Here is a 15,985-nt window from a genome sequence, read left to right as displayed (position 1 = left end):
GTGAGACCATTTTGTGCTATCTCAAAACAAAAAAACAACAAAAACAAACAAAAAACAATAACAACAACAACAACAAAAAAAAACAAACAGCAACAACAAAAACCCAAAAACCAAACAACTCTAAAACACAAACATTTAAAAAGGAAGTGTGTCAGGCAGAAGCCACTTAAAAAGGAGAAAGCAGGCTTTGCCTTTTCTGTGGAATCCTGAAATAACAGACCTTAAATTTTTAGGGCTCTAAGCATGTTTATAACATTAACGGTGTACCCTAGACACTTTTGTTTTTTCCCTTGTCTGTTTAATTTTCTTTCTGAGCTTCTGCCCATCTTGAGATTCTTCTGCTTTTTGTAATTTCATTAATTACTTAGTCAATTTTTAAAGAACTTCCTCTTTTACCAAGTAGACTGTACTACGGGTTCTGACACAGGGGGATCATCCTACCCTTGGGGTATGTAGCCTTGAGGGAATAAAAGCAAACACATGTCCATGTGGAGCAATAATGAATTTTAGGCATAAAAGAGGGTGTAGTGGGAGTCTGTAGACTCTGTCATATACCAAGATATCAGGAAAAGCTTTCCAGCCTGGGCATTTAGGGAAAGCTTTTAAGTCATTTGTTTCTCAGGGACTTCTGCTGTCTCATTTTCTAAAACTGCCTGTAATAAGAATCCGTGATCTTTGACAATTTCTCTCTCTTCCCTATTCGAAGCTAATTGCCTTGTTTAAACAAAAGGGAATTGAAGCATGATAGCCCACACCTGAAATCCCAGCACCCTGATGGTAGAGTCAGGAGAATCAGGAGTTTCTCTCCCCCCCACCCTCTCTATATATTCTTATTTTACATATTGATCCCAATTCCCTGTTCCTCCCTCCCGTGTCCCCCAATCCCCCTGCCATCTCACCCCCCCACCTCCACAGGGAGGGTGATGCCTTCTAGGAGGGATCATCCAATCTGTCAAGTCATTTGGAGTAAGTTCTAGGCCCTCCCTCCTGCCTCTAGGCTAAGGGAGTATCCCTCCATGGGAAATGGGCTCCCAAAGTCCTTTCATGCACCAGGGATACATCCCACTTTCTCTTTTTTGAAGGGAAGCAGTTGAGTTTTATTGTTAAAGTCACAATACCAATTTTGAAATTTTGAATAATGTTGAGGATGCCTCAGATACTTAATTTCTAAAAACAAGGATGGGGTTTAGAAAATTTCTATAAAATGTTACTTACTTTTTTATTTTATTTTAGATTTTTAAATTTTATTTTATGTGTGTGAGTGTTTTCCCTGCATGTGTACCACATGTGTGCCTCACAGCCATCAGGGGTCATAGGAGATCATTGGATCCCCTTGAACTGGAATTAAGCATGGCTGTGAGCCACCCTGTGGGTGCTAGGAACCAAACCCAGGTCCTATGGCAAAAAAACAAGTGCTCTTAACCTCTGAGCCGCCTCTCCAACCCCTACTCTTTTTTTTTTTTTTAAAGTAATTTACTTTTTATTGGTTTTAATTATGTGTGTATGCCCATTTGTGGTATTTTGTGGTATTTACAAGGGCCCACAGAGGTCAGAGGCCTTGGGTCCCCTGTAACTCCAGCTCCAACCACCTGATGTGGGTGCTGGAAATTGAACATGGGTGTGTGGAAGAACAATAAGTGCTTTTAACACACTGAGGCATCCCTCCAGCCTTGATGTGCCCTTACTCTTTGATGTGTTTGCTAGAGATTTGCAGAGAATGCTTTCAACTTTATGTATTCATATCCATCCTTTCCTACTGCTTGAAAGAAACCCTACAGCATGAGTGAACAAGACTGAATCCATCCTCTTCTCTCACAGCTGAAAATGAGCCTTCTTCTTTAGCTTCCTGGTAATTAAAGGGGCCTCCACATCCCACTTTGTCTTTCTTGAAGGGTGGTGGTGGGAGCAGGACTTAAAGTCTTGCTACATATACCCTAGGTTGGCCTGAACTTGTTCATCCTCCTGTCACATTGTAATACCATATCAAATCTTAAAAGTTTTGTTTCTGGGGACTGAGGAGATGGCTCAGTGGTTAAGAGAACCCTCTGTTCTTCTAGAGGACCCAGGTTCAGTTCCCAGCTCTCATATGTCAGCTCAGTGACCACCTCAACTCCAGTTCTTCTGGCCTCTGTAGTCACTGGGCGTGCTTGTGGTACACAGACACACATACAGGCAGGTAAAACACTAATAGACACTTAAAAGAAAAAGGCTGAATTCTGACGGTTTATTTTTATTTTGCCCTCATTATAATTTAGTGTTTTGTATGAATGGTGAGTTTGTGAAAACAAATACTGTTTACTACTTAGTAGTTAATAGGCTTGAAAGATTGTAATAGTTCTTGCTGGTTTTGTTGAGGTATTAGTACAAAAAAAAATAACACCATACTCTTTTAACTATGTGGTTTGAATCAGTTTGGTAACTGAATATACTTATGTAACCGTTCGCTATGCTAATTGAGGCATAGATCATGTGCATCACTCAGAAAGTTCCCTTGTTCCCTCTGCAGCTGCAGCCATCCCTGCTGCTCTCTGGTGATCGCTGCTCTGCTTCCTGCTGCTGTAGCTTGGCTTCTCTTCTTGGAGTTGTATGGTGTGGACTTTTGTATTTAGCATGCTGTTTCTGTTATTTATTCATGTTTGCTGTATGCATGAAAGTATTCCTTTTTCTTGTTTTCTTTCAAGGTAGCATTTTATTATATGACTATGCCATAATTCTCCTTTTTATCTGTTGATGGATGTTTAAGTTTTTTCATATGTAAATGTAATTTTATATTTGTAGGAAGTTTCCAAATTGTTTTCCCAAGGATTTATATACTCCCACAGACAATGTTAAGAGAATTCTAGTCACCAACATCTTTGCCATCACTTGGTGTGCTGAGTGTTTTCATTTTCAGCTATGCTGATTGGTACATAGTAGTTCCACTCTGGTTTGAGTAAAGACTTCCCTGAATATAGCAGATGTTAAGAACTTTGCACGTGCCTTTTAACTATTGGTGTGTCTTTCCTATGTTCATTTAAGTATTCCTTACAATATGGCTTTCATTATTGAATTGTATTTTTTGAAATTTATTTTTATATTATATCAATGACTTCTTTGTATGTACACATATATACCACATATATTGCTGGTGCCCTTGGAGGCCAGAAGAGTATGTTTGATTCTTTAAACTGGAGTTACATATGGTTGCGAGCTGTCATGGAGTGCTGGGAATTGAACCCAGGTCTTCTGCAAGAGCAGCCAGTGCTCTAGACTCCTAAGCTGTCTTTACAGCCCCCTGGAGTTGCTTTTAAAGTGTAGGCTGGATACAGAATTTTTACTAGATTTTATTTTATTATTTTTTTTTCTTTTTTCTTTCTTCTTCTTTTTTTTTTTTTTTTTTTTTTTGAGACAAGAGTTTTTCAGTGTATCTGTGGCTGTCCTCAAATTCAGAGATCTGCCTGCTGCATCCAGTACTGGGATTAAAGGCCTTTATTAGATTTAAACTCCACTCACTCCACTGTGTGTGGCTTATCATTTCATTGTAACTGTTTCTTTAGAAGGTTTTTCTTTGAAGGTGCGCTTTGTGCCTGATAAATTTGTGCTTACTGCCTAAGACACCAGTCATCATGTGGGGTCAAATTCAGATATTTACTTTATGACACAATTACAATTGTGAATTAGCAACAAAATAATTTTATGTTGGGGTCACCACAACATGAGGAACTGTTATTAAAGGGTTGACCCATTAGGAGGGTTGAAAACCACTGTCCTAAAGTCTTTTGTGTCTTCTAAATATTTTTAATTTTTTAAGAAAGTTTTTATTTTTTGAGAAGGCTTGGAATTTAATATGTAAACCAATCAACCTGGCCTTGAAACTCATTAGATTTTTCTGCTTCTGTCTCCAGAGAGAACTGGATTAAAGGTGTACACCACCATGGCCAGTGCTAAAATTTTAGGTCTTATATTTACGCCTTTGGCCTATTTCTGTGCAGTTGCATATGCCCTCAGCCCTCGGGCTTTAACGTTCATTTTCTGTAGGGTGCATGCTCAGATCCATGCTTTCTGTGAAGAGATTTGGTCTCTCTACTTTTTGGTGGTTTTAGTGTGCTTTCATAGTCATGCTATCATTAGAAAGTATAAATGACAAGACTACATCATTAATATACAGTCATTCACATATCTTTTATACATCAGACTTAACTAAAGATTATCTATAAACTCTTTGTTAGAAGCTTGTGTTTTCTGATCGTCATTATCTTGGCGTTACTTTACATGTCATGTACTTTGGCTTTTGATGAACTGCTCCGTGTCTGTGAAGCCGAAAGCTTACATCAAGTCTCAGGCTAACCCAGAGTTTAGGTCTTTAAGGTGTGATCTCTAACAAAATAGAACCAATGAGGGTTCTTACTCTTTCTCTGGTTAAGTCCCACTTTCTCTCTTTCAAAAATATTTTTTCTTTTCTTTTGTACATGTATGTATATGTCAGTATAAGTATATGTCACATGTGTGTGTGGGTACCCCATAGAGGTTCCCTGGGGCTGGGGTTTCAGGCATTTGTGAGCCTGCTGACAACAATGCTGGGAAGAGCAGCTTGTGGTCTTAACCGTGAGCCATCTCTCTAGCCTGCCTGGTTCCTCTTTCTCCTATTTGCCTTAACTTTCAAAAGTTTGTTATTTAGGTAGAAGGAACCAGCTAAGTATATGCTGGAGATGAAATAGTTGGTTTACAGGTACTTCCTTGTTTCTGATTTTTTCTTGTTCTTCCCTCCCCTTAGCTCTTGGGAGAAGAGCTGCAGGTATTCTGTATATACTCCTGTCTCATACAGTCTCTTTTCTTCGGTGTATTTTTCTGAGATTAAGATTGAATTTCCCTGGAATTTTCCCTATGATGTTCCTAACCAGCAGGCCTATAGTATTTGGTTTTCTTGGGTTAAGTACTAGTTAAAGCACAGAGCCAGGGGGAAGAATTTCTATTATAAATTAATAGCATAGCTGTGAATCGGCTTTCCTTTTAATTGTCTCATCTCTAAAAGTCCATCCTTTTCAGTTTGTTGTAGCTTGTCCTTGATAGTCCACTCTGCTCTCCATTGACACTGGTACCCATGGTTCTTTGTGATGTTCTTATATTTATTTTATGGGATTAGTGTTCATAGTGTTCATGAGTTACCTTTCATTTCTCCAGGTAGAAAACCATTCATCACTAATACATAATCATTTCTTTCATTCTGATTTCCCCCCTCCTCCGTTTACTCTGTCCTTGTTCTGCAGGTCTTGTTCAACGCTGTGTGATCATCCAGAAAGATGACAATGGATTTGGGCTGACAGTCAGTGGAGACAATCCAGTCTTCGTGCAATCTGTCAAAGAAGGCAAGGCATTTTAAAAAATAGTTTTGTTTTGGGTCTTTGCCTTTAATCTTTGCACTCAGAAGGCAGAAGCAGGGGGGATTCTCTGTGATTTCTCAAGACAGCCTGGTATATAATAGTGAGTTCCAGACTAGCCGGGGCTGCATAGTGAGACCTTGTCTCAAAAACAAAAACCAGTTCTGTCACTTTGAAGTAAACAGAGTAAGCATAACATAGCTTTTATGATGTCTCTTGCCCAGAATAGACTTATATAGACTGCAGGATGTGGACCTTTGTGCCACATATCAAATGGGGCTATAGAATTAATTGCCTGAGGTGACTTTATAGAAAGGAAACTGTTCTTCTATAGCTAAAGAAACCACATAATTTCTTGGTCATGATATTTTATATGTCATCACTTAATTGACATTTCTATAACTTCATTTCTTTGTAGCATTAAAGTGATATTTTAGTAGAGATAGATTAAAGGGATATGGATGTTTGTCCTAAATCACAGTCATATCTTTTGCTATCATAATACAGTGGATTCTTTTGTATTGGGTGCTGTAATTTCAGGTAGATAATATTAAAGGTGATAATTCTTTATAGATGATACTGAGTCTTCAAGTGAAAAAAAAATCATAAAAGAAGTCTCACTCAGACAGCAGTGAGTGATTTGAATTCAAGTCTGCCATACTTTACAGCCCGTGTTTTAACTGTTGTCACATTGTTGCATGAATAATAAAGAGACAGATGAATAATAAAGAGACAGAGACTGGGATTAAAGCTGAAAATCAGAGAAGCAAAGCAGCCAGCCGTAGCTCTTACCTCTACCTCAGACGAAAGGGGCCATCCTGCCCTTAGACAGGATCTCTAGACTCCACTGTTTCTCCAACTGCACTGCTTGTTTTTATTATTTGTGTTACTTTACTTCTCTTTCAAAAAGACTTCTCTGTGAATCATATGTAAAGCAGTTCATTTCTTACACAGATGGAGCAGCCATGCGGGCTGGAGTACAAACAGGTGATCGAATCATCAAGGTAAAGCCAAGTCTACTGTGGAACTCATGATATGATTGCATAACATATATTATCTATATTTATTTTTCCATCTAGATTTAAAAACAAACGAACAAAAAACCCAAAAAAACCCAAAAAACCAGCTCTCTGCCTCTTATACAAACTGATTTCATTTATTTTAAAGTTAACATCACCTTTTAATGAAAGGCATAAGAAAAGGCTTGTATAAATGGAGTCATATTTGTTCTTGAGTGGGAAAATAGCTCAGCTTGTAAAACTCATTTCTGTTCAAATTAATTTGTTAGCAAGGAATACTCATACAAATAGTAGGATTATGCTGGTGTGTTGTTTCTTGCAAATTTGTTGTTGTTCTTTTGCTATAATTACCGCCTAAGAATCACAAACATGAGACTCAGTGCCCACATGGAGTTTATTGGTAGAGGGGAGGGGGGGCGTAGCTGGTGGCCAACCGAAAGCAGGAGGGGTGGGGAGAGCAAGGCAAGAGAGAGGCGCACTTGGAGCGCTTGTTTTAAAAGGGAAACTAGCTTGCTCATGCGTAACTGAGTCACCTGAGCGGCCAGGTAATGTGTGAGCAGCCAGGTAAAGTTGTGACTAGAGATGACATGGCCATGAGCGTCCCACCCGTTGTCAGGGGGCAGGGTCAGCAGACTGCTGGTTTCCAACAGTTGTTACAGACAAGCTTTTTAAAGGGGGTTGACATAGAGTCCTAGCATACTCCAGGCCTGGGTTTGAACTCCAGCACCAGAACAAGAACAAACAAAAAGTGAAAAAGTGAGATGAGTAGCTGAAGAAAAAGTGTCATGTTTGAGAGGAGATGGTATTGAGTAGTAAAATTATGACACTAATACAGACTAATGCTATAAGACATTAGAAGTTAGAACCAGGCCTTGAGGATTTATTTTTTGAGGTAGGGTTTCATGCAACCCAGGCTGGGCATAAACTTCTGATTTTCCTGCATCCCAAGTATTGGGATTATAGGTGCTCATCCCCATTTGTAGTCTACATGGTCCTGGGGAATGAGACCTGGGCTTCATACCTGCCTGCCAAGCACTGGACCAGCTGAACTGTATCCTCACCCAAGCTCTGTGAACTCTGATCATTAAGAGAGGAATGGATTTCTCAGTAATTTCTATTTAACAGCTAGATAATTTGATTACCTAAAGGTAATTATATAGGGAAAGAAAATATTCTTGAAAGTACTTGACTGTATTAAGAGCATGATGCCCTTCATTGTAAAGAACACTTGTGTGTGTGCATGGTATATACATGTAGGTCCACATGTTGCAGATATATATATATATATATATATATACATGTGTGAAGACCAGAAGACTCCTCCTCTATCAGTTCTTACCTTATTCCTTAACAGAGTCTCTCACTGAACTTATTGTTCATTGTGCCCTCATCCCCTCTGCTAGATGTGCAGTGATGAAATTCCAGCAACCTTTTGTTTCAATTTCCTGTCCTTATCCCTGAACCCTACCTCATGCTGGGCATACAGGTCTGGGGAGCCACACCAGGCTTTTTACATAGATGCTGGCGACCCAGATTTGTGCAGTAAGCACTCTTAGCCACTGTGCTGCCTTCCCAGCCCAAGAGCACCCTTTGCCTACAAGAAAAAAATGAACTTGCTTGTTGGGGGAACATCTGTAATCCAGATGCTGGGAAAGCAGAGGCAGGAGGAACAACTGCAGATTTGAGGCTAACCTGATCTATCTAGCAGGTTCCAGGACTACAAGCCCTGTCTGATAGAAAACTTAATAGTTTTATCAGTTCCCCAGAGTAATTTAAGTAAATAGCTTTTTCCATGAGAATATGGTCAAATGTCACTGATAATGGTAAAGTAGAAAGTAAAATGTTATTTGAAAAATGTGTTTCATTGTCAGTGTTTAATGATTGATGATGGTTCACATTTGGCATAAAATGGTTATATAGAATCGCTTTTTTTTTCATAGGTTTCAGCATCAGTTAGGTAATATCTGTTAGGTAGAAATTTGTAAATATGTATTAAAATTTTTAAGTGTACAACTTTTGATCAGCCAATTCGTTTTTTTTTTTTTTTTTTGGAATATATCTAAGGAAATATATGTACAAATGTGCCACATGATATTTTTTTATACACTGAAAACTTGTCAACAACCACAAGCTAAGTGTGTATGAACTGAGGACAAAGCGAAAGACTAGATTACAGCAGCATGGTAACTCACACTGCAATCCCAGTAGTTTGGATGAGGCAGGAGGATAGAGAGTTCATGGCCGTCTGTGTAGTAAGACCTCTCAAAGAATAACAATCAGAAACACAAGATTAATTAGGTTCACAGTATGGGTGTTGAGAGATGACAGTATGATAGAAGAAAGGCAGAGGGTCTGTGCCCATATTTGCATGCTAAAACACTAGCTCAAGTATTAAATGTTGCAGTTAGCATCAACACCTCTGGGAGACATGATGAGTGTACTGTTGTATTTTTCACCTTGTGTGTGTATTGTTTATATGCTGTACATGTGTGTGCGCACACATGTGTACATGTGTATGTGGAGGCCAGAGGACAACTTGTAGTGCTCTTATTCAGGTGCTGTGAGCCTGATTTTGAGACAGGCTCATTCATTCATCTGGAGCTTGCCTATTAATTAGACTGGGCTGGCTAGCCAGCAAGATTCAGGAATTGTCCCATCTGCCTTCCCAGCTTCCCAGCACTACAACTATAAATGGCTAACGCCATGCCTAGCATTTTTATGTGGGTTCTGGGGACCAAACTCAGGTTTTCAAGCTTGATTGTCACAGTAAGCACTTTATTGACTGAGCTATTTCCACAGCTCCCTCCCCACACTTATGTATTTGAACTTTAATGGTAGTTGCATGAGAGGAAAAAAAAAATTAATGTTAAATCCATGTTTGATATTTTTACCTTAATTTGTTTTATTTAATGGAGACCTTGGATAACATTTTTATGCCTAATTTATCAGAAAATTAAGTTTCTTTATAAAGATTACTTGTATTTGGAAAAGTAAATTGAGTGTTATTACATAATCACTATTTTCCACTTCTTATAATTTTGAAAAATCATTCTACTGTTAATAATTAAAAGCGAAGAAAAGTTTTGTTTGTTGATAGAGCCTTGTATAGGGTAGGCTGGCCTTATGCTATGGATCCTCTTTCTCCACCTCCCCAGTACTAGGATTAGAGTCATATACCACCAATGCCCAGTTTATACAGTGTTGGGAATAGGACCCAGAGCTTATGCATGCTAATCAAACACTCTGCCAACTAAGCTACATTCCTAGCCCTAAATACAGGTTTTTATGGAGTAGTTCAAATCTGTGAAGGATTTGTTTATTGTTGGCTTTTTTTTTTAAACTTAATTTTTTTTAAATGCAAATGGATGTTTTGCTTCTCTGTATGCTGTGAACCACATTTGTGCTTGGTGCTGCCCGTGGAAATCAGAAAAGGACATTGGATTCCCTGGAACTGGAGTTACAGAGAGTTGTGGGCCATCATGTGGGTTCTGGAAAATGAATCTGGGTCCCCTGGAAGAGCAGTGTTCTCTTAACTTCTCTTAACTTCTGAGCCATGTCTCTCTAGCCCCAATGTGAGGGATTTATAAATATGGTTTCAAATATATTTTGTATTTACCATGTTGACTAAGTTGCAGTTTCCTTTAAATTATGGATTTATATTGCAATATGACATTGTCATTTATAAATTTATTGGCTTGTCTTCTTAGTTATGCTAAAATGCATGTAGCCAGGTGGCCAAAGGTTAGATGTACCACCGCCTTTAAATGAAGATCTTGTTTTGTTTCAAGTTCATTTTGTTGCTGAATATATAGTGATACAAAGGAATGTGGACCAAATGTTTATTATAATTATTGTACTGTAATTCTTAAAGCCACCATGTAGCTATTGTTTTAGGATCTGTCTGACACATACTTTCTTAATTTTCTCACAGGTGAATGGGACTCTGGTGACTCATTCAAACCATCTGGAGGTGGTGAAACTAATCAGATGTAGGTGAATGTTATTTCTTTTTAATTGTTTTCTCAAACCCTTAAAAGGGTCACCAAGTATTTTTCTGAAACTGGCTAAATAGCAAACATGTTAGGCTTTGTGAACTACATAGCTACTACTGGAGCTTGTTATTGTAGCACAAAGAAAGCATGTGTGGACCATAAGGAAATGAATGAGTATGCCAAGGTTCTAAGAAAATTTCATTTGATAAAACTGTCTGTGAACTAGTTGACTGGTATTTTCCAACCTCTCCCCCATATACACACATTGGAAGGTCTAAGGTAAAACTTACTAATAATTATCTTTTGTCAACTCCTTGCCTCAGTACATGTATTTGAAAGGCATACACTAGTTACCCGACAGCAAGGAGGTTGAGAATCAGATAGAATGTCCTGAAGAACTTTAAAAATCATGTAGTGTGGTTACTTAACCTCTGTTCAGTAAATGCTTGTGTAATTCAAGAAAATCTCTTGGAGAAGTGCAGAGTTATGGATTTATAACTTTCAGATCTGCCTTGGCCTACTTCCATTTAGCAACTGACAGTACTCTTGTGTAGGGTCAAAATGGGTGATGCTTCTAAGTTGATAGTGAGACAGGCCAAGCTCCAGCACTTGGGCCTCAGTTCCTCTGTATTTACAGGTTCCAGAGAGGATTCATTGGTTTTTGTGAGTTTTGCTTATAAGTGAATGTTAGGAGATGGGTGTTTGGGTTATTGGATTTGAGTGGTGTGAACTATATACCATACACTTCTGAAGTCCCAGCTTTACTTTCCCACTTACTCTGCAGAAGAAGTTACGTCTTTCTAATGGCTTCATTCTCAGAATGACTGTTGGAGCAGGAGAGAAATAAGACACAAGAGTCTCAGCATCTGAACAACTCCTGTTTTTTGTTTTTTGTTTTTGTTTTTGTTCTGGTCTGGCTTGGGTGTTGGATATTTGTCATGTTTTTAAAGTAAAAGTTCAAAGAGAAAGCTGAAAATAAACAGTATATAACCGAAGAGGAATGTATGATTGTGTTAGGTCATTTCATAGGAGAGAGGAGAGAGAGAGAGAGAGAGAGAGAGAGAGAGAGAGAGAGAGAGAGAGAGAGAGAGAGAGAGAGAGAGAGAGTTATTTATTTATGGCCAGCCAGAAAGAATCACTTAATTTTCATATTGAGTAGACAGACTTTTTGAAATAAATTCAGTGATCTGGATTATACTGTGTAGGTTAGGCTTGACTCATACTTGCTGGATTGCCTAGGCTGGCATTGAAGTTGAGCCTTCCGGCCTCAGCTTCTTCGATGGAATTACATGTGTGTACCATGTCCAGCTTAGTCAACCAACTGAGTTCTTCTTAAAAACAACAATAACAAAACTGGGTTCTTTTAAGACCTTTTTTGGGAAATGAGGATGGGAGTGGAGGTTTGGATAGAGTCTTATGTAGCCCAGGCTGAGTTTGAACCTGCTGTATAGCTAAGGCTGGCCTTGAAATGCTGATACTACTGTCTTTACCTTCCTACTGCTGATAGTATAAGCACAAACCTCATACCTGGTTTATCCAGTGCCAGGGTTGGAACCCAAGACATCATGTATGCTTAACTATATCACCAGCCCTAATGATGATCTCTTTTAAAGATTGTGTCTTAATGAGCTCTCTTGTGCCCAATTTTTAATTCCCATTCCAAACATCAGAGTGATTGCTTTCTGATTTCCTTTGAACCAATTAAAGACGGCTAGAAAGAGTTGGAGCATGGCAAGCATGTGTGCTAGTAAGATGGAATGAATGGTTTTCTCAGAGAGAATGTGAGGCTGAAAGCCTTCCAAGGCACACTTGTTGGGCATTGTGGTGCACAATAGTGATACCAGCATGTGAGAGGCATCACACATTCAAAGGCTGCCTTGCTGCAGAATGAGTTCAAGGTCAGCCTTGGCAACTCATGAGGTTTCTTGATCAAAATAATATTTTAAAAGAGTGTTGATTTAGCTTAGGGGTAAATTGCTTGGCTAACATAAGTTCCCTTGGTACGATTCCCCACTACCCCAGTTAAAGGAAAAAAATATTGAATGAATAACTTTTTTTTTTTTTTTTTAAAGTTTCTCAACACTGTTGTTTTTCCTTTTTTTCTTTTTCTCCCACTTTCCTACCTCTAGCTGGTTCCTATGTAGCTCTCACTGTCCAGGGACGCCCACCTGGGTCGCCCCAGATTCCACTTGCCGATTCTGAAGTAGAGCCATCAGTCATTGGACATATGTCTCCCATTATGACATCCCCTCATTCCCCTGGAGCAACCGGGAATATGGAGAGAATCACTAGTCCTGTGCTTATGGGGGTAAGAACAGAATATCTTCTCAGTAGATACTCAGTCATAGAAAGATGCCTCTGACATATTAAACTGATTAGCAAACTTCCATTCAAGAGTCTAAGACATACCTGTTTATCATAGAAGTTACATACTTCTTTGAGAATATTCAGTCTTTAGTCATTTAACAGTGTATGGTTTGTGAAAATAGGAGTTTGTTTTGTTTACTATTATGTCCCTAATGCCTGAAATACTGCTTGACTTATTGGAGGTGCTTAATAAGCCTTTACTGAGTGAGGTTAAGACTCTAAGTAATCAAAAGAGATAGAATGTAGACATAAGGGGGAATACTAAGTTGTGTGAGGAAAAAGCACATTCAGTTGTGATGGAGAAGGTCTTCATAGGATAGTTGTGTTTGAATTTAGCTTTTGTAATGGCTATGAAGAGAAAATGGAGGAGACAGAGTAAACGTAGCTGGAGAGCCAGGAAAGTACCACTGCTGTCAGAAAAGCAAGACTTTTGTCTAGCTAAGGAGGTACATGGTGGGAGATGGCTTACCAAAAGGAGGTCATCTGTGTATTGTAAACTTATTGTAAACTTGCTAAGCAAGTTTACAAGTTACTGAGTAAGCAATAGGAATCCATTCAACACTGTTGTGAATGTGATTATAGCAGGATTATAGGGAGACATAGGAATTTGTAAAACAAGGAGCGATGAGCTGGGAGTTGTCTCAGATTTCGGGCAGACTATACTGGAAATTAGAACCAAGCCTGGGGATTGATATAGTAATGCCTCAATTGAGAGAAGTAGCAATAATACATTTGTACTTATGTAATTCCAGTTCACCAACCAATACCCACATTTAATGTTCTCTTGGCATAGTCTAGTAAAAGGGAAATGAAAAGGCAGACCTGTTTCTGTAATTTTCTTAATGAAATGAGTCATCTTCATTCATAAGTGCCAGGAATAAGAATATCCTAAAGGACACTGAGGGTTGGAGCTGACACAGAACAGTCTCTCTTGGCCTTCAGTCTTAGCCTTATTTCCCCTGTATTGTGTTCTTATCCTTTTCTAGGAGGAAAACAATGTGGTCCATAACCAGAAAGTAGAGATTCTGAGAAAAATGTTACAAAAAGAACAGGAACGGCTGCAGGTACAGAGTTAACATGGGCTCTCTACAGGCCAGGGAAACTGAGTGTGGGTAAAATTGCTATTGCCCAACCTCAGTCAAGAGAATGGTACTGGTGCCACCAACTGTTGTGCTAGCAGTGGGCTTCTTCTCTATCTTCATGACTTAAATAATTAATTCCTAAAATATCTCTATAAATTTCAGTTACTACAGGAAGATTACAACCGAACACCTACCCAAAGATTGCTCAAGGAGATCCAGGAGGCCAAGAAGCACATCCCGCAGCTGCAAGAGCAGCTGTCCAAAGCCACAGGCTCTGCTCAGGTAGTGGCATAACTGAAAGCTCTGCCTAGTGTTTGTAGGAAAATTTTTTTTCTGGGAATGTGTCAGAGAATTTTGTAGTTTCCTTTTAAAGTGATATTTCTAGCATAGGATAACAGGATGTTCTGTGTAAGATGTTTCTGACATGATTAACAAAAGTAAATGTAGTATTCTGATTGTTTGCTTGCCTTTGTTCTATTGTAATTTTAAGAGTACTTTTGCTTTGACGTGACAAGCCAAAAATGTTTTTGAAAATAGTTGTATTTCTGTGGTTCACATTGTCACAATGACACTGATATGTTTTTAAGTAGGGATATGAGATTTTTACACAGTAAAGGGCATTGTGGGATATACATGGTCAGGCATTCTTTAATGCCCTGAAGTTAGATACTGTTGTTCTCCTCTATTTTACAAATGTACTTAAGCCTTCTAGAGGGATTGCACTATTTATTTAAAGTCTTATGGCTCAAAAGCGATAGAACTAGAGTTCAAGGCCAGGCATGGCACACATGCTTGTAATCACAGCACATTGGGAAGGGGATTGTATGTCGGAGGCCAGCCTGGACTACCAAGTGAGAAACTGACTCTAGGAAAAGAAAAAAGAAAAAACAAAATCCTGAAATCCAGACTCATTATGAGGACCCCCAAGCTTTAGTATTTATTTGTTTTTTTGTTTTTGTTTTTTTTTTTTTTTTGCTTATTTGTTCATTCACTTATTTATTTACTTGGTTTTTTGTTGTTGTTGTTGTTTTAGAGATAGGTTTTCTTTCTGTAGTCTTGGCCAACTTAGAACTATGTCTGTAGACTGGGCTGGTCTCAAATTCACAGAAATTTTCCTGCCTCTGACTCCCAAGTTCTGGGATTAAAGGCATGTGACACCACCACTCTGTGGTATTTATTTTTTTATAGGCAGGATGTCACTTTTATAATGCTTCCTGCTTTAGCCTTTCAAATGCTGGGATTATTGGTGTGTCCTCACCATAACTAGCCATGTTTATATTCTTTGTTTTTCTTTACGGATGCAAGGTCTTACTGCATTGTCCTGGCTAGCCTCACACTTGGCTATGTAGCCCCAGCCTTACCTGCAACTTAAAGCCTTAGTTTCCCGAGTGCTAGAATCACAGGAATGTCCCACCATACCTAATTTCATATTTATGGTCTTAATATCTCTAATTTTTATTGTAATTTTAAAATAGGTTTTAGTAGAACGTGCTGTAAATGCATGGTGGACCTGTTCATCTTTGAGATGTATCCTTCATTTCAAAGGAAGATGGGCCACTTGCCTGTAGAATTACTTACTTTTTGCCTGTGCACTTAACAATATGTAAAAGCTGATGAGTTGTAAAAGTCATATCTTCACAGAACTGACAAGAATTCTTTGAGATAATTTATCTTTGCTAGTTTTAAAGTCAAATACTATGTTGTGGTTCGAAGAACTAGGGCTTAAACTGGTTAAATGACATAGTTAAGGTGACATGGTATGTCGTCTCCTGGTTTAGTGTATTTTTTATTATATATTTGTAGGTGGAGTTTTTCTGTGTTTCAGCAGCTGCTTCCCAAATAATGGACACAGAGGCTTAATATTAATTATAAATGCTTGGCTGAAGGTCAGGCTTGTTACTACCTAACTCTTACATTTAAATTAACTCATATTTCTTATCTGTACTTTGCCACATGTCTCATGGCTTGTTACTTCATTTTCTACACTTCCTCAGCTGCTGGCTGGCTTCTTCTCTGACTCCACTCTTCTTCCCATCATTCTCCTAGTTTGTTTGTCCCACCTCTAATTCCTACCTGGCTACTGGTCAGTCAGCTCTTTATAAAAATGATCCAAGTGACAAATCTTCACAATGTATAAAAGGATTATTCCACAGCACATTTCTTTTCAT

At 38.6% G+C, this 15,985-nt stretch overlaps 1 protein-coding gene across 5 annotated transcripts in view; it reads left to right on the top strand.

The window, feature by feature from the left end:
• Positions 1-15,985, top strand: part of Arhgef12 (Rho guanine nucleotide exchange factor 12) — a 126,920-nt gene that overhangs the window by 63,824 nt on the left and 47,111 nt on the right. For 4 of the 5 annotated variants that reach the window (XM_051197187.1, XM_051197183.1, XM_051197185.1 and 1 more), the window contains 6 exons: positions 5,247-5,345; positions 6,312-6,361; positions 10,308-10,365; positions 12,498-12,676; positions 13,722-13,799; positions 13,980-14,099. In XM_051197187.1, coding sequence (XP_051053144.1) covers positions 5,247-5,345; positions 6,312-6,361; positions 10,308-10,365; positions 12,498-12,676; positions 13,722-13,799; positions 13,980-14,099 — 584 coding nt within the window. The remainder of the gene's footprint in view (positions 1-5,246; positions 5,346-6,311; positions 6,362-10,307; positions 10,366-12,497; positions 12,677-13,721; positions 13,800-13,979; positions 14,100-15,985) is intronic. The other variant, XM_051197184.1, reaches the window with a different exon arrangement.

This window comes from Phodopus roborovskii, unplaced genomic scaffold (genome assembly GCF_943737965.1).
Source record: "Phodopus roborovskii unplaced genomic scaffold, PHOROB, whole genome shotgun sequence".
Classification (NCBI taxonomy): domain Eukaryota; kingdom Metazoa; phylum Chordata; class Mammalia; order Rodentia; family Cricetidae; genus Phodopus; species Phodopus roborovskii.
The sequence above is the reverse complement of the archived record's forward strand: the minus strand, read 5'-3'. Positions and strand labels throughout refer to the sequence as shown.